The following is a 25,486-nucleotide window of genomic DNA, read 5'->3' on the forward strand; positions in this document are numbered from 1 at the left end:
CAAGTGAGAAGGGGGGGTGGAGTTAATACATTCGTATGGAAGTCTTGAAAATTCTTAAAACATGCCACCTGCATGCATTGCACATAAAGACATCGACTCTTTCTGTGGCTGAATGACTAGGTAGTTATTATATAGAGTTTTTTAAAGTTGAGTGAGATCCACCTCAGATCATGCTCTACCATGCAGTTACTATACTTTCTGAGCAGATAAGAAACATAGAAGATGTATCTGAATTGAATAGAACAGGTTCTTGAACCAGACTATATGACATCTCAAGTTAACACAGTGATCCTTGTTCATCTTTGGTTCACTCTTTCCTCATGTTCTCAGAAAGTCCAAGATATGTCCAAGAAACATTTCAGTGAAGAGCTGCTGTGTTCCCAGGACACAATTCTGTTCTGACAATCGGTGCGGGCTGGCAGTTAGTTTTGCTATGATACAACTATCTGGCTTGAAGTATGAGAGAGACCATGAAGGTCTATTGCTGTACTCTGGTGCTTTCTACTATGGGTGGTACCTTGTGGGCTTTGGTTAGTTCATGTAGAACTCCTCATTCCCAGCTGTTGTGCAAGAACTGTCCCTAGCATCATGAGGGCACAGCCATTTATTGTATCATTGCATAGGGAAATCCATAGTGACACATCTAATCTTCCCTATTTGTTTATTGTTATGTATTACAGGCACATTTAGCTTTTTTAGGAACAAACAGTAGCCTCTGTTATGTCTGTCTTTGCTGGCTAGTCAATACCAATATATTTCATTGAAGATAAGGACAAAAAGCTAAAAATGTTCTTAGGTCTTGCTATATCCTATCTGTTTAAAATCAGTAAACGTGAATAATATCAAAACATAGAGAGAGGAAAGGTACCGTTTTGAAGAGCATTCCTTATACTTGAAAAACAGTCTAATAGGAAAACCTTTTTTTTCAAGCCTCTAAAGATATTCCTGCATTTCTCAAAGAGAAGACTCTAGTTTACAGAAAAATATTGAATAAAAGACACAATTTCATTTTAAATTGTATCCTAAAAGATTGCTGTGAAGGTGGATCTCCTTCAAACAGATTTTCATACTGGATAATTTCTCAAAACTTTTCTTTTCTAGAGACTTGTGTTTTTATCAGATAAATGACTGAAGATAATCTAACTCATGACTGTTAACTCTAGTTTTGTTTTTTTGTCTATAGATATATGCAAAAAACCTGGTGAATGCAGATAGGTGTGCACTCTTCCAGGTTGACCACAAAAATAAGGAACTGTATTCAGATCTTTTTGATATTGGAGAAGAAAATGATGGGAAACCTGTCTTCAAGAAGACCAAAGAAATAAGGTAAGAGTGGCCAGCAGAAGAATGCAGTTTCATTGTAACTACGGATGTGCAGGCATTTTATTACCCAGCCTCTGTGCCTATCTGCAGGTACCCTGACAATACTTGTCATACTGTGATATCATTCCCACCAGGACCCGCCTCCAGAAGGTAGTACTTCTGGGAATGACATTGCAGTGCCATCGAAACAACGTCTCTGAAGCTATAACGTCACTCCTGGAAATGCCGTCTTCCGGAGGCGGTCCTTTTGGAAATCATGTTGGGAAAAAAACAGAGGTGTTCTGAGGTAGGTAAAGGTGCAGGTAAAGGTGCACCTAATCCATGGTCTGCCAGTATGGGACTTTTTTCCCAAGAGGGTTCTCAAGAGGAATTGAAATTTGTGCTATTCAAGCACATCCAAAGCAAGGAAACAATAATTTGTACTTCTTATGGATGGATTAGGCATATGTAGAATTGAGTATGGACTGGCCATTGGTTTTGAAGATTTCAAGTGCCATAATTTAGTTTTACTTTTTCTCATGTAAATTTAGAATATTTTCAAACTTTTAAATAATTGTTATTCTGAAGTATGCTTGAAGTGGGGAATTTGAAAATGTATATGAGCTTGTAATGATTATGTAGGATTCTCTGCATAAAACTGGTGTGTTTCTGCTTCATGTCACAAGTACATAATTTTTACACATATGCACTTTTTAAATGAAAGAGGCAAAATGGAAGATTAAGTGTAACATTTTTCACTTTTCAGAATTATGAATCCTTAATAGATAAGATCCAGATTTTCAAAGACACACAGGTTGTAAACCTACATCTTTTTAAGAAGAAAGAAATGTATGACTAAATATCCTGCACTAAAATTTTGTTAAAATACTCAGCATGTATTTTCTCAGATTTTTTTTCATTTCTTCCTTATACTTTTAAAGTTCTAGGCCAATATGAGATCTGATTAATGTTTTCACTTAGACTCCTTTAGACAAACTTACTCCCACTTACTACATTGTGTGAGTGAGAATGGAAGGAGTCAAAATTGGTGCAATTTACATACTGACAAGCAAGGAGGTGGTGTAAATTAAACAAGGTGGCCTGCTTTAACATACACTTTCAGATTTCTTGATAATTGTTTTTCTTGCTTATATCTTTCTGTCTTTTCTGTATGAAAATTACTGAAATGTTGACTCTGAGTGCAAGGTTGTGAGCCATTTCACTTTTGCTGTATACTGGAAGAGAAGTACAACTTAAATATCTGTAAGAAAGTCACACTGAGTCAGTCATCAGGAAGAAGCCTTAAGTTGGTGTGATCATAACAAGCAGCAGCAGAAACTAACTTAAAATCACGTGTGCAGAGTGAAATCCTGCCAGCTTTGTCACTAACTTCAGTGGGAGCAGGATACTACCTGGGTACATTTAGATTTGAAAGCGTTCCACATGTTCTACTTATTTTTCTCCACAAATTCTTTTGTACTTGTACATCATAACTCTTTTAGGTCAAAGAATTGAAAATTATTTCCTCACAAGACAGACTTGTAGATGTTTCTCACTCAGCTCTAGAATACATTTATTGTGTTTAACTTTCTTGTAGTGATTAAAGGATGCAGGTAGTACCATGGCAGTGTTTGCATGGCATGAGATAAAAAAACCTAATTACTCTGAAGTGTATATGACAAACACATATAATGTTTAGCTTTGAAATTTCCACTGGTCTTTTTCCAAAGTTTATTTTACTAAATCCACCTGCTCCCTTGCCTGAAGAAACAAGCTCCATATCACCTATGATGTGTTTAAAGAAACAATGAATATGTAAAAGTGGTGATAAAAGCAATAGCTTGTAAAGGTAAACACAAGTCTTAGGTTCTGTACAAATGTCATGTTTATTATGCATAAACCCCAGGGTTATTGAAGATTGAATTTTTGTCACTAAAATGATCATATTATGGCATCTTCTGTATTAAACTATGTAGTTACATAAAATGTTTTCAGAAAATGTCTATTAGTATGTGCTTTTTTAATTTTATTATTTACTACTAGTTGTTGTCTTGTAAGATTTTTCTCCTAAAAGCATCAAAATGACACTGGTTGGGAACAAATATACATTACCGTGCCCAAGACAGACTCCACTGGAAAAATGTTTTCCAGATAGTTCATATTGTGGCTAACACACATTTTTATTTTCTACAGATTTTCTATAGAAAAAGGAATAGCTGGTCAAGTGGCAAGAACAGGAGAAGTCCTTAACATCCCCGATGCCTATGCAGATCCACGCTTTAACAGGTAGAATGTCACAAGAGGGGAAGATAGCTCACCAAACCTTTTGCTTAAATTTAGTACTTAATTTTCATATTAGGATGTATTCATGGAGCTGTGATTCTCTGATGAGGACACAACCTATCTATTTAAATGCTTTAGCCATTGGGGATATTTTTAAGATACAAATAAGAAGTATTATTTTAATCAAATATAAATATAATAAAGAATATTTTAGTTATTTTTCCTGTTACAGAACTTTGCCCAGTTAGGTAGTCTGTTGCTGATTTTCTTTATTAGCCTTCCTGCAATCTAATTAGTTTCAGGGGAGGAAAAAAGTTCACTAACAAATAACATGCCTAAGTACCTGAATGTATTCTTTACTTTTATGAATAAGCTGCCTGCACATTCAAAGAAGTATTAATTCTTTATCTTGCAAATGGAGATTAAAGGATTAGAAAGTTCTTCCTAAATATGACACAGTAGATGGAAATATTTGAAAACTTTGGAGGTGAACTTCTCGCAGGTACTAGTAACATCCACTTTAAAACCATTTAGTGTATTGTACATCAACATTTCTGAGAATCAAGGACTAGATGTTAATTAATCATATTAACACTTTTCTTTTTTTTTTCCTTTTCTTTCTGTTTTCTGTCTCTTCAGAGAAGTAGACCTCTACACAGGCTACACAACCAGAAATATCCTGTGCATGCCTATTGTAAGCCGAGGAAGTGTAATAGGTGTTGTGCAGATGGTGAACAAAATAAGTGGAAGTGCCTTCTCTAAAACTGATGAGAACAACTTTAAAATGTTTGCAGTCTTTTGCGCTTTAGCCTTACACTGTGCTAATGTGAGTTTTATTTACAGTTTTGTAAGCTGTTGGTTATAATGGGAAGATTTAAAATCCTACTTAAGGGTTTTGATGTTTCAGATTATTGAAGTGATTCATCAGTCTGTTTCATTGAATTAATGAGGAAACAGGAATCATTGAATTCTTTTCTGAATAATTGTATTTGAAGAGGATGATAGGGATTAATTTGATGCTTTCTGAAATAATTGTACTCTGGATACATCAATTTTGTGTCACTAAACTGAGAGCAAGCTCTGAAATGTGAATGATATCTGTTTGTCTTTTCCATTAGAATGTATGATTCTTATTTACTTTAATAAATTCAGATCACATCTTAGAAATTTAACTGGGGAATGGAGATGTTCTGTATTCTCTTGATTCCGTATGCTTAATATTCAAATATATCAATTTATAGATTTATATGCTGTGCTATATACTCATAATTATCCATGCTTATAGAGTGGATAGCTATTTTTGTTTTCAAAGCCTTTATCATCACAAAAATTACTATTCCTGTAGGAAGAATAAGCAATTTAATGATCATTATTATATAAGTCTATAAATGCAATAAAAATGCAATGCAGAAGAAATCTGTCATATTCATGGGAGGTAAGATACAATGCAAAGCCAGTTAAGCCTGCTGATTTACATTAAGCTGTTTTAACAACATCATTTTGCTAACAGTTACTTAAACTTGTTCCACATGACTCAAGACAGGTAGAAAGGCCTTCATATAAACATAACTTGGGACTATGCAATCAATTAATTGTGTGTGAGTTCCCACTTTTTAGGTGGTGAATGTTACCACTCAGGACATACTGCTCCAGAGGATTATCTTTTCTAGTAATATTGTTGTGTCCTCACTTCTTTACAAACCATGGCATGTCTGCAATATCTCTCTGAAACTCTCAATAATTAACTGCACATATTTTTCACAGTTATTGTATAGTAATGTAGGTATGATAAACATCCCATGTGCTTTTTATTGTGCATAGGTAGCAGTTATTTCTGCCAGTTAGTATCTGAATTCATGCAGTGGCAGAAAATATTAATTGTGCCCTGTTATCATTTTTTCTTTACGATAGCGTATTGCGTGGGACTGAACTCAGTTTCTAACTCAGAAACTTTGATTCTTCTTCTTGGGGAGTTCAGACACAGTGAAAAATCAGCCGAGCCTTAGACATTTGCCTGACTGAATAGATTCAGAATAATGTGATAGAAAACCCAGTTTTCCAGAAGTACTGAGTTTCATATAATCTGTCACTTTTCTAATGTGTGAAGTTGAGTAGGCAAAAGCACTAACATTTTTGCAGATGTGTATTTAAAAAGTGCTTGAATACAGGAGAAAAATGTTTTTCCCTTTATTAAAATTTTATATTAATAAATGACTTCCCTTTTTTCAGATGTACCACAGAATTCGCCATTCAGAGTGTATTTACCGTGTAACAATGGAGAAGCTATCTTACCACAGTGTTTGTACAGCAGAAGAGTGGCAAAACCTCATGCACTGTACACTGCCTCCACATATTTATAAAGAAATTGAACTGTAAGTATTTTTATCATATAGTGACAGTTGCACCTTGTATCAGTCTGTGAAAAAGATTATTTTTTGCTTCTTCCCGCCCCTCCCCCCCCCAGATTTAGTGGAGGATTTTTTACTGTACTATCCCCAAATCATAGGGATTTATCTCTGGCTTTCTTATACTTATTTATACTTAATGACCTGTGAATAAAATTCACATCTATCAAAGATGTAGAATAATACCTACTCAGAATGGTAGCATTTTCCTCAGACATGGGTAGCTAGACTAGTTGCTTTAAGCATTAGTTTATATCTAAGGATTGTAGAGATGAGCTTGCTTTCTGATAGTCCTAAGTCACCAACAGCTCAGAGCCAGAGAGGAAGCTGAGCTGAAACATCAGTAGCTAATACCAAATGCATGATCTCATCCCCTTGTACAGTTCAGAATAAAAGTTTCACCTTGTTCTTGAGATTTATGGGTTTTGTATGTGTTTTTGTTTTGAGGCGGTGGGTGGGTGTGTTTAGGTTTTTGGTTTTGTTTTTTGCTGTGTGTGTGGTTTGTGCCTGTTTTTTGGAGGAGAAAATGGATACAGATCTTTCAACTTCTGAAAATAATTCGGGGTTATGAATCTCAGGTTCTGGAGTTTCGATTTGAGGCCTAAATTTGGAGGAGGACTTACCATCCAGCCTCTTAGGCTTTTTCTGAAATAATTGCTATTTTCAGCTCTCAAGGGTCTGTTGTGTGCTGAAGATGTACCTCTATCTGTATTTTATCAGTCTCCATTCAGTGCTAACACTCATTTTTTTTTGACACTGTTTCTGTCCCAGGACAGTAAATTCTACTGTAGTGACCACGTGCCGAAAGTAAAAACGCTATGATATTGAGTCACAAAATCTAAATTGTCTTTGTAAACCTAATCTCCAGAGCTTGCTCACTCCTGTCAGGTGCTGAGCATTGTAGCTGTGAGCAAGAAAAGCGTTTAAGTGTATGCTGAGTAGGGGCTGCTTACAGTTAAAGTTCATTACATGATCAAATGATTGGCTTGAAAGCCAGCATATTAGCAGCTTGCGGTATTACATTACACCCTAATAGAAGCTTATTCTTTGCAATACAATTTCTTGTGCTTTGTTAGATGATATTATATAACCCACCTCCTCAGCAAAAATGACTTTTACTTGCAAAGATGACAGGTTTCTTTCTAAATTATATTAACATCCTTTAGTTCAATCAATTTGAATACATTTAACCATTTTTCAAGCAATTCAGCTACCTTCAGCTCTCTCGCACCTGCTGTGCTGTTCAGTATACCACATATGTGCAAGCGTTGAGCTGGGTTCAGTGGAAAGTAAATAGAAGACTTGCAGCACAGCAGGTGTAGGTACAGGGGTTAATTAATAATCGAAGGACAAACAGTTCTGGTGAGTGGGTCCCTGATATTAGGCCTAAATGTCTTAATATCAGGAGAGGGGAGAAGTTCTCAGCTAATGAAACATAAAAAAATGCAGTATTAAAAGTTAGATTTTTGAAGTTTGGACTTCATTTCAGTAAAAGTTGATTTTTTCCTCTATCAAAATTGAATGATTCTCACTGAATTAATGACAAATTCTTGAAAAAAAGTCAATAAATATATTATTAGAGACACCATCTTTACAATTCCTGGGAGGAAAGTCTGGAATACTTTAGGGGTTCCTGTAAAGGTCTCATCATCCCTGTAGAAAAAAGATTTTTCGACATTATTTAAGCAATTGATTCTTAAATTAAGATTTATGTTTCTATTAACTAATCAAAGCCAAAGGCTAATGGTTGGACTTGATCTTAAGGCTCTTTTCCAACCTAAATGATTCTATGATTCTATGTATATAGTTCCATTGACCTTAATGGAAATATATTAACTTACATTGCTGGAAAATATAGTCTGTAAAGTCAGTTTTCTGTGTATATTCAGAAAGAAGTGTATACTGTCAGATATGCATTACCTAGTCATTTTCACTTGATTTTATTAAGAATGAAAAAGTGTTTGTCCTTACTAAGCTGAAACTTTCTTCTTAGATACCACTTTGATATCAGTCCATATGAGGATGTCTGGCCTGCCATTTTTGTCTACATGGTTCACCAGTCCTGTGGGACAGCCTGGTATGAAATACATGATTTATTGTTTTAATTCTGTTCATTTTGCCAAACTGGAAGAAAATATTAACATTTACTTCGAAAAATTAAAATTCTTTTCACAATGTCAATATGGAGCATCTCAACTTCTTTTATTCAAAACGACTTACGCATTTGGCATTTGACTGAAATTTTCATTTAATTAGGATTATTTCTTCTGTGTCATTTGCTTAAAGAAGTACTAGTTTTTTGTTTTGGTTACAAGTTATGTTTTCAAACTGTCCATTAGGTGCAGAGTTTCACAGTTTGGCAGGTTGATTAGGTAACAATATAAAGAAACCATGCTTCAGGTTTCTGGGAACAAGGAAGGTTATGCAATTGTGTTGCCTAAGATGGGTAGCTTGACTTATGTTCCAGAACTTTACAGATTAAACTAAGAGCATTGTCAGGTATCCACACTCCTCAGTCCTTGCCAAAACTTGAATGACTCTTGTAATCAATGAGTCATCTGCAATGAGAATCAGTCCTAGCAAGAAGAATAAATCAAAAAGTATCTTTTCTCCTCTGTTGATTATTCTTCTCATTCTTATTTCTTGTCTCTGACCAAATTGATTTCTTTCTAGCTTTGAACTTGAAAAGCTATGCCGATTTACTATGTCTGTAAAGAAGAATTATCGCCGTGTGCCCTACCACAACTGGAAGCATGCAGTTACAGTTGCACATTGCATGTATGCCATACTTCAGAACAACCAGGGGCTTTTCACTGATCTAGAGGTAGGTGAGATGAGTGTATCCGTTACTAGACCTCATCAGAGGTATCAGCCATTGTAGAAGTACATCTTCTATGCTAGAGTTTTGCTGTCAGCTTGGGCGGAGTGTATATCTGAAGGTCCCTGCAGAGGAACAGGTGTGAGTAGAAAGCTTGAGGAAGGAGACTCACTCAGATTCCTAATCCTAGTGTTCCCTTCACGTTTTCCTGGTTCACCCACTGAAGAAGCAGTAGCAGATCTGCTCCAAGTCCACATCCACATTTTGAGGTTCTCTCTGACCACTTACAAACACAGTCTTTATTTTAATTATTTAACTAGCTGTCAGTTCTATACTGAGGGGAGGGAAACACCCTGTATCTTGAACCCTGTGAGGTGTGGGAGATTCTGAATAGGAGGACAAGGGTTGCAGAGGTGGTTGACATATGTGAGTAAAGGAGAAGAGTGTAAAGAATGGAAGGAAAGCAGTTGTCCAAATATGCTAATTCACTAATTAAATTTTATTATATTACAGTTTTCCTTGGTATACATGTACATATTTTAAAGATTAATGGATAGTGTTTAAAAAAAAAATAGGAAAAAAATACTTTTAATCAATAACTAACTGGCAAAGTTATAATAATAAAATGGAAGACTTAGAACGGTTAAATGTTAATATACACTATGAAGAACTGTCACTTGTGGGTTTTTCTCTGAATTATGGTAGTAGGTGCAACTGGGAGTGCTGTCTATTATTAATATTACCTGAAACTTCTGACTGGGAGAACTTGTTTTCAGTTGTGTATACCTTGCCAAATACTACCCATTTGGGCTGTAATTTTCCAAACTCCATGACTTCCTCAAGCTGATTCATTTGGGGAAATTTCAGCCAAATTTTTTTGGCTCTTTTAAAGAAGCATGTTAGGAGAATCAAGTTTTTGTTCAGTGTATAAGAATAAAATAAAATTCAGTGATCTTTCAATTGAAAAGGTCTAGTTCGTTCTGCTGTAAAGCAGGGACTTGAAAATCGACACTGAAATAGGAAAGTGGCATTTGCCAGGCATATGCTGAAAGTTGACAAAGCTATACAAGTTTGAAAAAAAAATCAGTATTCCTTTAACAACAAAAATCTGTGGATTTACAGCCTCAGGGAATATTGAAAGCTCTGATAACACTTAGTACTAACCAAGTAGTAAGCCCTGTCATTTTGGAGACGCAGAATAAGAAAGACAGGGAGAGCAAAAAAGACAGTTGTTAAGAGTGATGGAAACAGTCTTTGTTCCCTGCCAAACTCCATCCAGACATCACCTGTTTGAATACCTTATCCCAGCCTATGTTCCAGCCCTTTCTAGCAGTCTCCTTTCTTGAGACTGGTGATGAATCCAACAAGAATACAGGAAACTGCTGAAGGAAAGTTTGGGGATTTAGGATGGGCTGGTCTCAGGTGAGGGATGATGACATGAACCTCAATAGACTTGGAGATGGGAAGAGAAGTATGAAACACTGTAAAGGGGACCCTGATCTAGATACAAATAGATCCAGCAGTTGGCAGTGATCAGAGAGTTGAGATCCAAACAGGGACAGTGGGTACAAGGTCGAGGGCACTGGAATTAGGCATTGCATAATCCTGAAGGACTGAGACAAAATGACTTACTGGTACAAGTTAGACAAAGAGAAGCATCTGGTACAAGGGACAGACTGATGAGTATTGTAAGACTGGAAAACACAGTTTGTACAGGATGCAACAGGAGAATTAAACTTGGGGAAGGACAGAAAATCTTATGCCCACTAGATCTAACATGTAGCACAAAGGATTCTGAGACTGATCTTTCTTTTGCTGTCAGAGATTGTTTTTCAAGTCTATTACATGTTGTGTCCCTCCTGATAGCAGTGAAAAGGGGATACAAGTTTCCTTCAGCTGTTACTGCACGACTTCAAGTAACATAGGTGTGCATTATGTTCCTAAGGGTTCCAGTTCTGCTGTGGATCTGTGTGTGCTGCTGCATCATCTGTTCTATTATGTACTTTTAAAAAATGTACTTCACAAGATGCAATATTGAAAATACATCATTAAAAAGAAAAGTGAAGAATTTAAAAGGAAAGTAAAGGTCTCAAAATCAGCAATAGTTAGGGTTGATACAACCTTAATTCTGCACATTGTATACTTGTGATAAAATCTTTAGTTACATCATTGTTTGCTGTTTCCCACATAATCATGTGCCTCAATACAGAATGTAGGTTGGATGTTGCTCACTTAATAGAAGGTTAATCAGTATTCTTTTTCTGCTTCATTTTATAGCCCTATCCTTGTTTACTGAACGCTCATCAGAACCAACTATAAGACAGAGCTTTTAAGTCTATAAAGGAATTTTCATGATACTCCATGCTGACAGTGACTGCTTCACAAACATTAATGAGTTTTCAAAACAGACCTGCTGTGTGAACACCTTTTGCAAGTGTTCATGTATTTTGTGTGTTGAAAGAGAGATTTCAGGGACTCCATTTTTTCAGGATAGTAAGAGTTAATTAAATAAAAAAATCAATCACTGTCTTACTCTGTTTGCAATTGCCTTTGTCCAGAGTTTCTGTGGCTTATTTTAGTGACTTCCTAGGAAAAGTTTTACCTGTGAGACTAGGTTACTGTCTTCAAGAAGCTGTCTCCGAGAGGCAGGTTTAGCATCGGACTTCAGTGCTACTGCCTTGATTAGGAGATCATACATCTTATGTATTTCCTTCAATATCTGCACTTTTTATTTTTTTAATAAACATGGTAAAGATTCAGTGGGTGACCAGAAAATTTGTTTAAAATACAGATTTCTGCCTGAAGCAGAATCACTCCAATAGTATGCGACTGTGCAAGTGTTTTTAAAATTAATAATATATAAAAGTTTTGAATTACAATTGGACCAAGAATTTTAATTCAGCACATCCTCACTTTTTTGTTTCTCACAATTTTAAGGATGTTTCTCCATGTGCTTTCTGAAGGCAGTGTAAGCCTAGTGCAACTTCTACAATATTTTGGGATGAGAGTGACATCTAGGGGCAGGAAATACATCTTACTTTTCATATTTATCTCAATTTTTTTGTAGCGAAAAGGTCTTTTAGTTGCATGCCTGTGTCATGACCTGGATCACAGAGGTTACAGCAACAGCTATCTTCAGAAATTTGATCACCCCTTAGCTGCTCTCTATTCCACTTCAACAATGGAACAGCACCACTTCTCGCAGACTGTGTCCATCCTGCAGGTAGGATTATTGAAATTGTATCTTCTGTGCAGTAGCGTCCAGTGGCGGAAATAGGAGTCATGTCATTACCCAGTAGATTTTCTGAAGCATGCTTAATTTAATTCCTGGATTGTAGTGCTCGTTTAGAAGAGTGGAAGATTTATTACAGCAAGCCAGGTTCCACGACTAACAACCCAAGCATCCAATAATAGTGCAAAACATAGCTTTTCCAAGATCTCGATGTTATAAAAAATACTGTGTATTTGAAGGTCTTTGCTTATGGACTTTCTTTGGAGCTTTTAACTTCTGGGTAAATGAGGGGTTTTCTACGGCAATATGGAATAGGATCTTTGAAAATGAAGAATCAGTTTCTTGCTTTTTTTAGATATTTCCAGCATAACACACTTCAACAAAGCCTTAAACCATTCTGAAATTCTGAATAAAAACTTAAGTACTGGCAAAAGTTTGCATGAGAAGCTTGAAAACCTGCTGTAATAAATTCAGTGAACATTAAATGTGTGGCATGAAAGAGGAAATACTAATTTTGCACGCATGAAAAGTTTAAACGTATTTCATTATGTTATCATGTGTTTTTTTGTCACTCATCAATTTGAAATAATAAAAAAAAAAAACCTAAGGTAATATTCTATGAAAGAGAGTTCCTAATGTAAGGTAATATGTCTGTATGTTTAATGAATAGAAAACTACAGGAAAACATGCAGGCACATTTTGGTAAATCCAGGTATGCTACTGCTACTGACATGCAGATAATTTCTCATCAGTGAAAATTTTTTTCATGCTCAGTTAGACAAGTGAGAACTCTCATCTATGAAACCACTGCCAGTCCACAACATACCTCTGCTCACTGGGTTTAGTTTACCATGCACACATTCAATGCACAACCTTTACCGTGCTACTGTGCCACTAATTCATTGTTAACTTTTTTTTCTTTCTGGTCTTTCAGGAGGAAGATATTTATTTTCTTAAATGCTAATCACCTTTTAGGAAAAATACATATTCTATATTGTGTTCAGAAGCACATCATGTGATTATGGTTTTAGGTATCCTATACATTTCATCAGAGTGGAAGCTTTATCTCTGAATGCTCCTCCATGTGTAATTGAGGAGGGAGTAATTGAATCCTTCAGTGGTGGTATGGCATCAGATTTTTAGTATTCGTTTAGTATTCGTGTGAGTTTGTGCACAGTGAGCAAGTTCCTCAGTCATTAACACTTCCCTGTCCCTCTATGGCTACATGAAGCAGACTTCAGTCATTCATCAAAAACCATTTTGTATTTTTTCTTCAGGAACGTTACTGGTGAAAGTCCCATTTGCCAAGAAGTCAGGGGAACCCTGTTGCTTCCCTGCTACCTCCTAGCCTGGGCCATCAATATGAGTGAGGAAGGGGAGATAGGTGGTCACGGCTGTAGTGTGGATTCAGACACCAGCTACCCAAGTGCCCCTGGGCAGTGATTAGCAGCAAAGGCAGATTAGAGCAGTCTTTTGGACTTGCTGTCTTTTCTTTGAATCAAAAAGCCTCACTGAATTCCTGGACTGTTACCAAAAAAAAAGCCAACCAACCCACCAAACCGTCTAGGGTTTATCTCAATGAGTTTTTATTTTATGTTAGTAACCTGCAGTACTTTTCATTGTTTGAAACTTTATAGCTGCTTTGCTCATCCACCTGCAGTTCTAGTTGTACACCATACTTATGAATACAGAGGATTCTATTCACTAGCTTTAGGTCAGAATGGAAAGAATAAAATCTTAGGGAACTGTATTTTGTATGTACTACTCAAAAGCCAAAGTGACTTGCTCAGAAATGGCAGCTTCTGTCAGTATGTAACAAAATCATTTCTTTTCTAGTAGTATGAACAGAAGCTGTCACAGTCATCTTGATGATAGTGCAGCCTCTAAAGCCTAAAGATTAGAATTTAGGATAATTTAAATATTAGGACAAATAGTCTGTTCTCGTGGATTAGGCAGCAAGGTTGGGAAGGAAAGGGTCACTAAAAAGATAAATCATGAAAACTAATAGTACTCATTTCCGGATCCCAAAGTATTGATGACGGGTTAAAATGTTCTGAACGTTTTTGTTTTTTTTTTTTTTTTAAACATCGTATTCTATGACTTAGGAGTCTGTCAAAGGAGCATTGAGACATAAAGAGATTGTATTTTCTATTCATTACTCACAGTAAGTCTACTTGTCCAAGTAAAAATGTTGGAAAACGGTGTTTACATTCTGGATGGTGAGAGAAACCAAGCCTATTTGTACTATGGAGGATCTATTTTAAACAAATTATGTAAATGCTTGATAAAAGTCAGCTTCAGACCAAATGCCAATTAAATGTCAAAACACATCTGCATTTGATGTATTTTAATAATATTTTCTATTTGTGAATATGCACACCTTGACATGGCTGGCTCATTCTTTCTTATTTTTCTCTGTTTCCTCTCAACAGTTGGAAGATTTTTGACAAGCTGTTTTCCAAATCTTAGAGACAATGAATCGTGTTGACTTTTCAAAATGTGATATAGCTTCATGAGCAATCACAGTACATGGCTATTGTCAGTTAAATGCGCAATAATACATAGTGCAAATTAAAAGGAGATGACAGTAGCGTTATTGGCAGAGCCTCCACAGTGGAAATCACTGTCTTTAGTTTATGAGTCAGTCACCTCATGGTTGAACAAAGCAGCTTATCCCCTAAATGTTCATATACATTAAAATACTGTAATCAACTTAATTTCTATAAAGAAATTTGTATCAGTAAATGCTGAAATTTCAGGCACATTTCATTTGGAACACTATAAAAACAAAAATATTTTAGTACTTTAAATTGGATATTTCCTTATCCTTATGTTATGCAGTATCAAAATTGTACTTCAGAGTGCCAACTGTGCAATGCAGTACTCTGGACCAGCATCGAGTCACAGGTTCCCAAGCTAATACTGTCTGGAAGTTCTTATAAATCAGAGAAGAAAAAGCTAGCATTTTTGTCTATTAACACCTTTAGGCTTCATGGGGGGCAGTCCCCAAAACAATCAGTGGCTTAGCCATAGGTTTCATGACAGTGTTTAAAAAGTAAAGATAAAAATGGGAATTTCAGGCTGTCAGCATTTGAATTTGCAATAAAAGTTGTCATTGGGCTGTAAAACTGTTGTAACCTGTCTGGTGAAGTAAAGACTGAAATCATCTCAGAATTAGAGCTTGTGCTTTTTATTGGTTTTTTACTTTTTCATAGCTGGAAGGGCACAATGTCTTCTCCAATCTGAGCTCCAGCGAATATGAGCAAGTCCTTGAGATCATCCGGAAAGCCATCATTGCCACAGACCTTGCCCTGTATTTTGGAAATAGAAAACAGCTTGAAGAGCTGCATCAGACGGGAGCATTAAACCTTAAGAACCAAGCACACAGGTAATCCAGCAAACCAGTATTAACTCACTATGGCATTAGTCCTAGAAATAAAAACTGTATTTTGGCAAAAAAAAATCTGTGTACACAGTAATTTTCTTATATATGAGATTTCCAAGACCAACTGCATGTAAAATTGCAAGTATGTAACAGTAATTTCTAGTGTTTTATATTTGCATGTCACTGCTTTTGGCTGTCATCTGCACAGTTCAGTGACAGATCATATGCAGAGGAAAGCACAGGCAGTTAGGTGGTGAGGAAAAGGCATAGTGCAATATTTACTTAGTTTTAATTTTATGTCAATGTTTTTATTATTCTGTGGACATGCTTTTCTTGGAAAGAATTCTGATCAGATCTTAATCTTTGTAAATTAAGATAGCTCTGAGTTTTAAAAATATACAAGTGCATATATCCGTATTCATAAATACACGACTCTCTTTGTCTGCATAAGCAAAACATCGTGCACCCTGGATGAGAGATGTGTCTCATAACAGGCTTCATTAAAGTGTTCATGCAGTTCTTCAGAGCTTGTTTAATGGAAAGCAGATACTGGCATTAATCTAATGCACAGAAAAATTAGAGAGGTAACATGGGAAAATATTGAATCATGATCCTGATTTCTTTTCAAATGGAACTTTGGGTCTTCTTTCTGAGGAGTTTTACAGGTTTTTGTCAGTAGTTTTGAATAAATTATTACAACACTGTAGGAAGGGCAGTTTTTAAAAACTTGTTTCCCAGTATGGAACTGAAGCTTATCAGACTTGAATAAGCCTCAGCATCTTAAAAAGGCAAGGATGTAGTAGCTCCTGATAATCTCAGGAATGAAGTTTACCAAAAGTCTTGAATTTAGGGTTTATAAAATTTAAATAGGACCACAACTATTTAGTGTGTGATTGAATAATTTACTATGTTTGTCTTTTTTTTTTCTTACCTGCTCCCAGAGCATTTTCAGTGCAAAGCCACATGTCTGAAGAGAGGACATCAGTTTGTAATGTGGCTAAAGAATCCAAGACTTCTAGTTGGTATCTGTGCATATAATGGAATGCCAAATTTGGCCCTTATGCGGCTAATGAATCCACTTTCTTAACCCACAAGAATTGTACTTTACCATACATCTGTTGAGTATATTGTGTATTTGTGTATTTTCCCTGATATAGTTTTCTCTTGGTACGGTTTTAATGACTGCCATTACATTGGCATACAAGTTGTGTGCTTTATTTATGGAATAGACATTATTAACAAAGGTGCAGGTGTCCTTATGTGTCATCTTAAGTTCTTCATCAGGTGGAAAACACATTAATTCATTCGTTAATTTGTCAGTTTTCTTTACAAAACTTAGATTTGTAAGCCACAGGTTTGGATAGTAGATGAGTGCTAGAAAACTGCTTAAATAAGATTTTTTTTGTGTGCCTTATTCTAATAATGATTATAATACTATTGATAGTGTTCAGTTATTATGTAAGCAGCTTCATCAGTGTATAAGACAGTTACATATAGGATTCTTGTTCTGTCAGGGTTAGAATTCATTCCCACAAAGCAATGACAGAGTACCTTTAAACAGACTCAGAACTATTTTTTTCCTCTTTTTGGAGCATGTGTTCCTCTCTCTTTAAAGAACAAAGAAATGTAGCAATAAGATATGCCATCTTTCTTTTTATAGACTTGTACTGCATCTTCAGAAAATTAAGGAGGAGCATGTGAGTGTTTTAATAGGCAGGTGTTCTTGTGTATTTTTCTATGAATGTGGTTGTGCAGAGGATACTCAGTGAACCCTGGTTGCAAACAGTGCAGAGAACACTACAGGGAATATAATAAACAATTTGTCCAATGCCTTATCAATGAATTATAAACAAGTGAGGAAGAAACAAGCAAGATGGGAGAAATTTTGTAGTATTTGTACTTTACCACTGATTGAACTGAAGAAGAGCAAATAAAAACTTTGCAGTGTGATCATTAATTCTTTACCAAACTTACAGTTTAACATAATTTTATTTTAGAGATAGAGTGATTGGTCTGATGATGACGGCTTGTGATTTGTGTTCTGTAACAAAGTTGTGGCCAGTTACGAGACTGACAGCCAATGACATATATGCAGAGTTTTGGGCTGAGGTATGTGTGTTTCTTTTGTTTACTCTTTTTCTTTATAAATGGAAGTATCCAGGAAGAAAAAAACAACCATAAATGTTTTTCAATGGCTATTTTAATATGCTTGTTCTAAAGAGTGTCCATTGGTGCATGCAAGTGTTTGGTTGTTTTCTCTGAAGCTATTTAAAAACTTAGCTTCCTAATTTTCAGGCAAAATTTTTTTCTCTCTAAGATGAATTTAGAAAGTATGTCCTAACATAAAGTGACCAAGCAACAGAATACAGAAGAAAATCTGTAAGATTTGTGAAAGATCTATTTGTATTCTAGAAATCAAAAATATGAAACCTGTTTCCAGGTCAGCTGCCTTGAAACACACTCATAAAGCTGTAGTATGAGTCCAGGAAATGCTAAAGCAAGTATGACAAACCTTGAAATTGTTCTGATTTGACCATTTGAATCTTCTTTGTGAGCCAGTTTACCAACTGGGTCTCAGAGAGAGCTGATTTTTTAATATACTGAAAGTTACTCCACAGATAAAATGTACTGAGAATTGAAACAAGGTATCGAGCTGTGCTAACGTAATGATGTCCATAAATAAAGATGCAATATCTCACATGTTTTATGCTGAGTAAGTGTTCTAGTGCTTTAATTTTTAAAGTGGAAGTGACTACTTTAGGGATAAGGAATAAATTCTGAGGGTGTTGCATACAGTTGAATTATGCAATTTTAGAAGATATGCTATATTTTCAGAACTGCTATTGCACATGTGTTTCATAAAGTTTTGTTCTCTTTTGTTATGTGTGCTGTGGAAATCTGCAGAATTCAGTGGGCTTATTTCTGTTTTACACAGTTGTAAAATGGAAATCAGGCCCACAGAGATGATGTAGTATGCATATAGTGTGGAGATTTTTGTCCTGTCTGTTGCATGTTCATTATGAAATTCAAGATGTGCATGGCTTGTGGGTGGTTTTTTGTATTCACATTTTCCCATTCTCTTAATTGTGAACAGCTCAGACTACAATAAAATATTTGAGAAATGCAGACTGTATAACCTCAAAGATCTAGTTTGGTACTCACTTTCTAAAACGTCAGCACTGGAAAGTGGGAGTTCTCATGAGGGAGATAATGGAAGTATAATGTTGATGTGCCTGGCTGATTACATACTCAACTTTTTTACTTACAAGTAAAAAGATTTTTTAATGCAAATCTTGTGAACTCAGTGGAGAAGGAAGGATCAAACTGATTTTTCCTACTCAACAATAGTAAAGATGGAATTATGGACATAATTGAGCCTGCTCAGACTTTAACTTTTTTTGTAATCCAAGCATGAGTTAATAAAGATGGATCTTGTTAGACTGCTACTTCGTGGAGCAAATGTAAATTAGAAGTTATTGACAGAAATTGAAATATTGAAATTGGTGTTTTACTAAATCCTCTTTAAGAGGAGGTTAATTGATACATGGCAGAAATTGGATATGTTGTGTTCTAGTCAGGATGGCTGACAAATCCAGTCACAGGTCTAAACACTTCTGGAAATAGGAATCCTGGTGGCAGATATAGGGAAAATCCTGGGAAAGTTTAGATTTAGTTTCACTGCAGAAATTGGTACCCAATTGAGAAAAAAGGCAAACTCTAGAAAAGTATATTTAACTAGATTTAGTGGTTATGTTACAGTTCTAAAAGTAAGATAGAATGTTTCTAATTACTACTTGAGTTCATAATCTTAATGTGTTGAATATTTTAATCAGAACATTTTAATAATATTTCTTCTTTGTGTAATCTTTAACTAAAACATTAACTTGCAGAAGAGGTTACAGCAATTCTGTGGTGTCACACTGATCTTTTTTCATTGAATGAAGCCTAGTAGAGCTAATGTTTTCAGCTAAGATTTACTTTGATATCACTTCAGCATGAAGCTTTCCTACAGTGCTACAACTCAAGCAAAGTAATACAGTTGCTGATCAATTATATAGGATTACAAGCTTGTATAATATGTTTGCTGTGATTTTTTTTTTGTGAGATATGAGACACTAGATAGTTAAGCGTTTTCTGCAGTATTTTTTAAAGAGGCTTATTATATGCCACTTATTATAGCCATACCTGCAAGTATGATACAAACTTCTTTGCTTAAAATTTCAACTTTAACTTTCTGATTGTGATCATAACTATGAGGATAAAAGAAGTATTTTTTGCAACAGTGTATCATATATGTGTTCACACATACTGAACACAAGAAAACACTTGTGTTTCTAGTGCTCGTGTTCCATCTAAACATAATACTTTTTTACTGTGAGGGTGGTTGACCAGTGGCACAGGTTGCCCAGAGAGGTTGTAGAGTGTCCATCACTGATGATATTCAAAACCTGACTGGACATGGTCCTGGATCACCTGTTCTAGCTGATCCTGCTGGGGTAGGTGTGTGGGATGGATTGGATGATCCTAAGAGGATCCTTCCAACTCAAATAATTCTGTGATTCTGTGATACCTTTTTGTTTCAAGGTGAAATGGTGAATATAAATCTGAGTTTTATTTAGTTTTGGCATAATCAGTCAGAGGCTGGACAGCTTCCTCAAAGCTCTGACTTCAAGTGTTTCTCAAGCACTTGATACGTTAATCAAAGAGCTTAAAATCATATGATGCTAAATGGTTTAGTGTTGAGGTTCTTATCACTGAGACTAAGGTATCTGCAGACAGTCCTAGATCAGTCAACTGCAGTACTTCAAGCAAATGGAAAAAAAATTAAATATTGTTTACTGAGAGCACATAAAACCAAAATTTGCTTGCAGTTCCTAAATAACAATCCACTGAATTTCTGTGCTTGGAATTGTTACAAGCATCTTTTTTTTATTAGCTGAGGAAGGAGGCGTTCCCTTTTGTTTCTCTCAACAGTAAAATATCTAACAAAGACTAAGATCGATTATTCTAGCCTTTCTAACTACTTGGAGAAAGAAATATGAGATATGAGAGAATAGTACAGACACCACTTCAAAAATAACTTCCTGAATACTTCTCTTGAAGTTAATTGAGCAGGATCATAGTTAGTAAGTGATGTTGAGGTTAAATATGCAGGAGGGAATTGAATTCCGGAAGGCCCCATCTTTTCTGCATTCAAGGTAGTTGCAGGTCAGTCAAACAGATGCTCTACTCAGACCAGAATAAATTTATTATATTGCAAACTTCTCTTTGAGTAAAAGTGTCAAAAGTCCCCCCTTCGAAGGGCATGTTGGCACTTGAAATGTGGCTTGATAAAAGTCTTATGAGAAAGTTGTAATAAATTGTCTTCTGGAGGTGCCTTCAATAACTGCAGGAAACATGGATTTAGGGAACGTCCTAAGCTTTCAGATAGCTAAACCTCTCTCGGCTGAATCTCACATTAAAGGGCACAGATATGCAAGTATTGTATGAGCACTTATCCTGCATAAACTTTTTCCCTAAGGTGTATTGGGTCTGGCTGGGATGGAGTTAGCTTTCCCCATAGCAGCCCTCATAGAGCTGGCACTGGCTCTATTGGACATGAGAGAAGCTTCTAGCACCTTCTCACAGAATTCAAACCTGTATGCCCCTGGCTACCCAAACCTTACCATGCAAACCATTGCTACAGCTATAGTTGCCTTTATAACTTCAAGAATAAATATCTGTGGTGTTTTACAATGCAGCTGAGGCATAAGACTATTGGAAAACTTCAATTTCTTACAGAAAGTAGCCAGCTGCTTACAGATTTTTAAGGAGTGATTGTGTTCAGGCCCAGTATAGTGTTCAGAAATGTGTTTGGCTGCTCTGCTGGTAATTAGTGAAATACAAAGAGGCAGTTTTCTCTTGTACATTACATACGTCTGATCTTTGGATATACTGCATCATTCCTAGTATTCCTCATATGAATGCAGAGGTATAGTTACATAGAAGAAGGCTGTTTGACAGGCAGGTTCTTCAAAGGCTCATGATCAAAAAGGTTGGATTGTTGACAAACAACACACATTGTAAATTCATCTGTTTTACTCGGCTTTTCCTTGGATGGGTGAGTTGTGTTCTACTAGTCATTGTATTATAGTGCTTTAAACAGGTAATATCTTGAAAGATGAGACTAACTATGAATAGAATAGAACAGAATGAACTGATTTCTTTGGTTTTATTCTTTCAGTTGCTTTTTATTATGGAGATACCCTCAGAAACAAGGAAAATATGTGTACATTAACTCAAAAAATTCATTTCCAGGATCTGCTAGTTTCATTATCATTTAGGTAAATGTATAAAATTAGCCCCTCCTTAGGCAGTTTTCTGAGATTTCTTTAAGACTGACACTATACATTATTTTAAGTTCTGGTTTTGTAAATCAACATACAATAGAGGATGGAAATTAATTCAGATCTCAGCGGTCTTCATTTTTGTTTTCCTAATCTCTCTCTCTCCGCCCTTCTCCAGGGTGATGAAATGAAGAAAACGGGTATTCAACCTATTCCTATGATGGACAGAGACAAGAAAGATGAAGTCCCTCAGGGTCAGGTATGAACTTTCTCAGTAAAATGATATATGTTTATAGTGTTAATAAAATGTGTATGGAAAAATGCTGTATTTGACTTAAGGTATGTGGGCTGCTGAATTCTATGTTCTGCATGCAAAAGAGGGTTAACTTTCTTAAGTAGCAGTGAAAAACTTGTTATAAAATGTTTACTTAAATGACAATGTGCTCTTTGCTGTTACTTCTTCCATTCTTTGTACTTTTAACTCTAGCTAAAACCACAATCACCCAGGATTTTAAGAGGCATTAATAACAGTTTTTCAATTTAGTAAGCGGTTGCTTCAGCTCTGAGCTAAAAGATTTTATTCTGAGTGCAAAATGGGCTTCCGTACCTGCTTCTGGTTAAAATATTCAGGTTCAGATTTCAAAATGTTTGTGGTTTTATACTAATACTTCTACACTTACTTCTTCATTCATTTTTTGGATAACTATAAACATTGCTTTCTGACATTCCTAAAAAAAAAAAAAAAAACAAACACGAATAATTTCTTGAGGATAAGCAATAAAGAGTGTATTTCTAAGAGCCTCAGTTGTCTATGTTTCAGAGTCTTTGGGTGTTGATTTTCCTGTGCACAAATGTGCAGAAATAACTGATTTTTCTATGCTTTCCCTTGGGAAAATTGACATTTTGTAAACATAAATTTGAGGAAAATAAAGGTAGTTGGAACTCACAAAGCATTTAATGAACTCTGAAATTAACAGTAATATTTAAAATAAATTAGAAATTACAGAGTATCACAAAATCCCTATGGATTACTTGGTAAGCAAGACTATGGAAATTTCTGTATTCTGACAATTTACTCCATATGCTTTATAATATTTTAACATTAAAACCATTACCCTTACTACAGTAAAGAATTAGCTGTAATTTACTAATTTTGTGTGTTTAGTATAAGCCTAAGAAGAGAAGAAACATTTTTATGCATTTGGTTAATTTTCCCACACACTATATTAGTTATCTTTGAACATCTTGAAAAGTACACAGTACTATGGTATGTAGCCATTTTGGCATTTGTGAAAGAATTGTTAACAGGGTGAAAGGACAGATCTAAGAAATAAGCTATTGTTTTTTCTCTTTAAAACACAGTATTGTTTCAGGTACTGTCTTCATCAGGTTCTTTTTTACTTTGTGCTCTGTTTCATGCTGCTTAATATTGTAACAGTAAAATATTAAGCAAAATCCGATGTTAAAAGCCAACTTCAGTAGTATAGTTGTAGCTGCTGTATCTTACAACAGCGATCCAGCAAATTGTGAGATTTAGGACATACAATTCTGTGAAAGTAATCATTCCTATATTTATGTAGTGACTGAAGAATTTAATAAAGCATTATCAGCCATTTTATTGGTCTCTGATAAAAAGCTTTAATGAATATTTTTATATGGATTTTAATTAAAGCATTAGTACTTATTTAAATGACAGTGATGTTTAGGAAATGAGGTTTTGTATAAACATGTAATCTCTGAAAACATCTACTTCTGCCTCAAGTAGTCGTCTTTGATGAGAATACCTTGTACTGAGCTCTTCCTCTCAGTTGTATGGATGGATCAGGTGTTCTCTGTTGTGCTTTGCACCCTTTGTAACACAACTCATGTCAGATCTCTGAGTTTGGTGTCTTCCTACTGTGGAGCCTCCACTGAGGGTTTGTTCCTGACTCAGCAAGGATCCCATCATCCTCTTTTCTGCCCCTCCTTTTGGAAACTGTGAAGAAAACAGCAATGCCAAAACAAGGCAGTGACATAAAAGCCCTTTCAATAAGCAAGTCAAGCCAGCCTGAGTGATGAAGGGAGAGAGAAGGAACAGTTCACGTGCTTCAGCCATTCAAATCTTATCCCAGAAATACAGTTTTCAAGTTGAAAATTAAAAGTTTGCTCTTACACAGCAAGGATTAAAGTGTTAAGGGTGATTTCTGACTTCAGTCATAACATTAAAGATCCAGCCCTTAAAGCTAGCAGTATGTTTAGGATGCACAACTGGGGAGACAGGAACAATTTATTTCCAAAACAAAAGCTGTTTTCTAGTTCCTCTTGCTTATGCATGTTTAAGATATATGTACACTGCCTTTCCTGCAGCGACTTCAATAGTTTGCTCATACCTGAGTGAACTGTAGGCTTTCTATCTAGCCATAGCAACATCAAAATAAATCTGGAATCATGTATTCAAATAATCTATACCTTTTACAAAAGGGATTTGTGTGTTTCCTCTGGTCAGAAATGGAAACTCTCGCTAAGGAATGTTTTTAATTAGCTTGACTTTATTCAGATCCTAAATCTATTGAGCCTTTTAGGGTTCTTCATCCTTGATTGATGTGCATTTTAACTTAAAGGCTTTCAGGTCCTTAAAGGACACATTTTATTCTAAATACTGGAGTTCCAAAAAAGAAGGTTGTTCAGAATATATTTCAGATGAACTTAGTTTAATTGAAATGTTTTATGTTTTACAATGGCAACACACTTCTCATTGAGCTAGAAGGTCTACAGTGTGACTGTATGTAAGGTCCCAATTTAATTTTTGATAGCTATGGAGTAATCTGCTATTTTCCAGTGAAATAAAATAGTTCCCCTTAAAAAACAAACAAGAAAAAAAAACACACACAAGAAAAGAACACATAGGAAGAAAACAATGTGCTATGCAAAATAACAAACCTTTTGTTGATGAGCAGACATCAAATCTGTGTGCAGCCTTGCCTTCTCACCAGCTGCAGTTTCTTTCCCTTGGTTACATCATGATTGCTTCCAGCTCAGACAGTTGGGTTCTCAGGTCAGAAAATATATCTTAATTTTTTTTTAAAGTACAGAATGGACTTGGTTATATAGCAGTATGGGAGGAATCTCTGTATTGATGGAGGTGAGGACAAGAGTTGCCCTTCAATTTCTGAATAAGGGCCAGTGTTTAGACTGTTAAAAAAAGACTTATCAAATGCTTTGGTCACAGTACAATGCGTGGTATTTCACTAAAAGGCATTTAAAAACTCTGCCCAAAGAAAGGGACCATAATGCACTACTGTAACTATCATGAGAGTCTGGGATAAATGAGTGATGTTATAATGGATCTGAATTTAACTTGTCATCCTTGCTAATATATAAGTAGCATTTTCTAAAAATTCCCTTATGTCATGACATTTCAGCTCTGATATGCTATCTGTCATAGGTCCCTAAGCCTGTATGAATCAGATATCATTAAAAAGGTGCTCATTTGATGTTCCCTAAATAGATTTATATGATAATGGTAAAAATATATCATTGAACTTCATACATGAAATTTCAAACAAATTATTGATCACAGTGCACACGTTTTAGAAACTTTCCAAGGGTGCAAAGCCCCTTGCATCTCAAGTAATCAGAGCTATAGAGTACATACTCTGGAGGACATCAGAACAATCCAGAATCTAACCATATTTTGACACTGCTGCACAACTTACCTTTTTTTTTTTTTTTTTTAAAAAAAAAATTATTATAAAA

General features: G+C 35.5%; 1 protein-coding gene across 3 annotated transcripts in view; it reads left to right on the forward strand.

Moving 5' to 3' along the window:
* The window catches only part of PDE10A (phosphodiesterase 10A), a 190,743-nt gene that overhangs the window by 153,754 nt on the left and 11,503 nt on the right, over nucleotides 1-25,486 (forward strand). For 2 of the 3 annotated variants that reach the window (XM_033011622.2, XM_033011621.2), the window contains 10 exons: nucleotides 1,184-1,326; nucleotides 3,496-3,588; nucleotides 4,225-4,411; nucleotides 5,815-5,957; nucleotides 7,984-8,067; nucleotides 8,664-8,814; nucleotides 11,876-12,031; nucleotides 15,256-15,428; nucleotides 17,423-17,534; nucleotides 21,930-22,010. In XM_033011622.2, the coding sequence (XP_032867513.1) occupies nucleotides 1,184-1,326; nucleotides 3,496-3,588; nucleotides 4,225-4,411; nucleotides 5,815-5,957; nucleotides 7,984-8,067; nucleotides 8,664-8,814; nucleotides 11,876-12,031; nucleotides 15,256-15,428; nucleotides 17,423-17,534; nucleotides 21,930-22,010 (1,323 nt within the window). The remainder of the gene's footprint in view (nucleotides 1-1,183; nucleotides 1,327-3,495; nucleotides 3,589-4,224; nucleotides 4,412-5,814; nucleotides 5,958-7,983; nucleotides 8,068-8,663; nucleotides 8,815-11,875; nucleotides 12,032-15,255; nucleotides 15,429-17,422; nucleotides 17,535-21,929; nucleotides 22,011-25,486) is intronic. The other variant, XM_033011623.2, reaches the window with a different exon arrangement.

This window comes from Tyto alba, unplaced genomic scaffold (assembly GCF_018691265.1).
Source record: "Tyto alba isolate M040663 unplaced genomic scaffold, T.alba_DEE_v4.0 Super-Scaffold_22, whole genome shotgun sequence".
Lineage (NCBI taxonomy): Eukaryota > Metazoa > Chordata > Aves > Strigiformes > Tytonidae > Tyto > Tyto alba.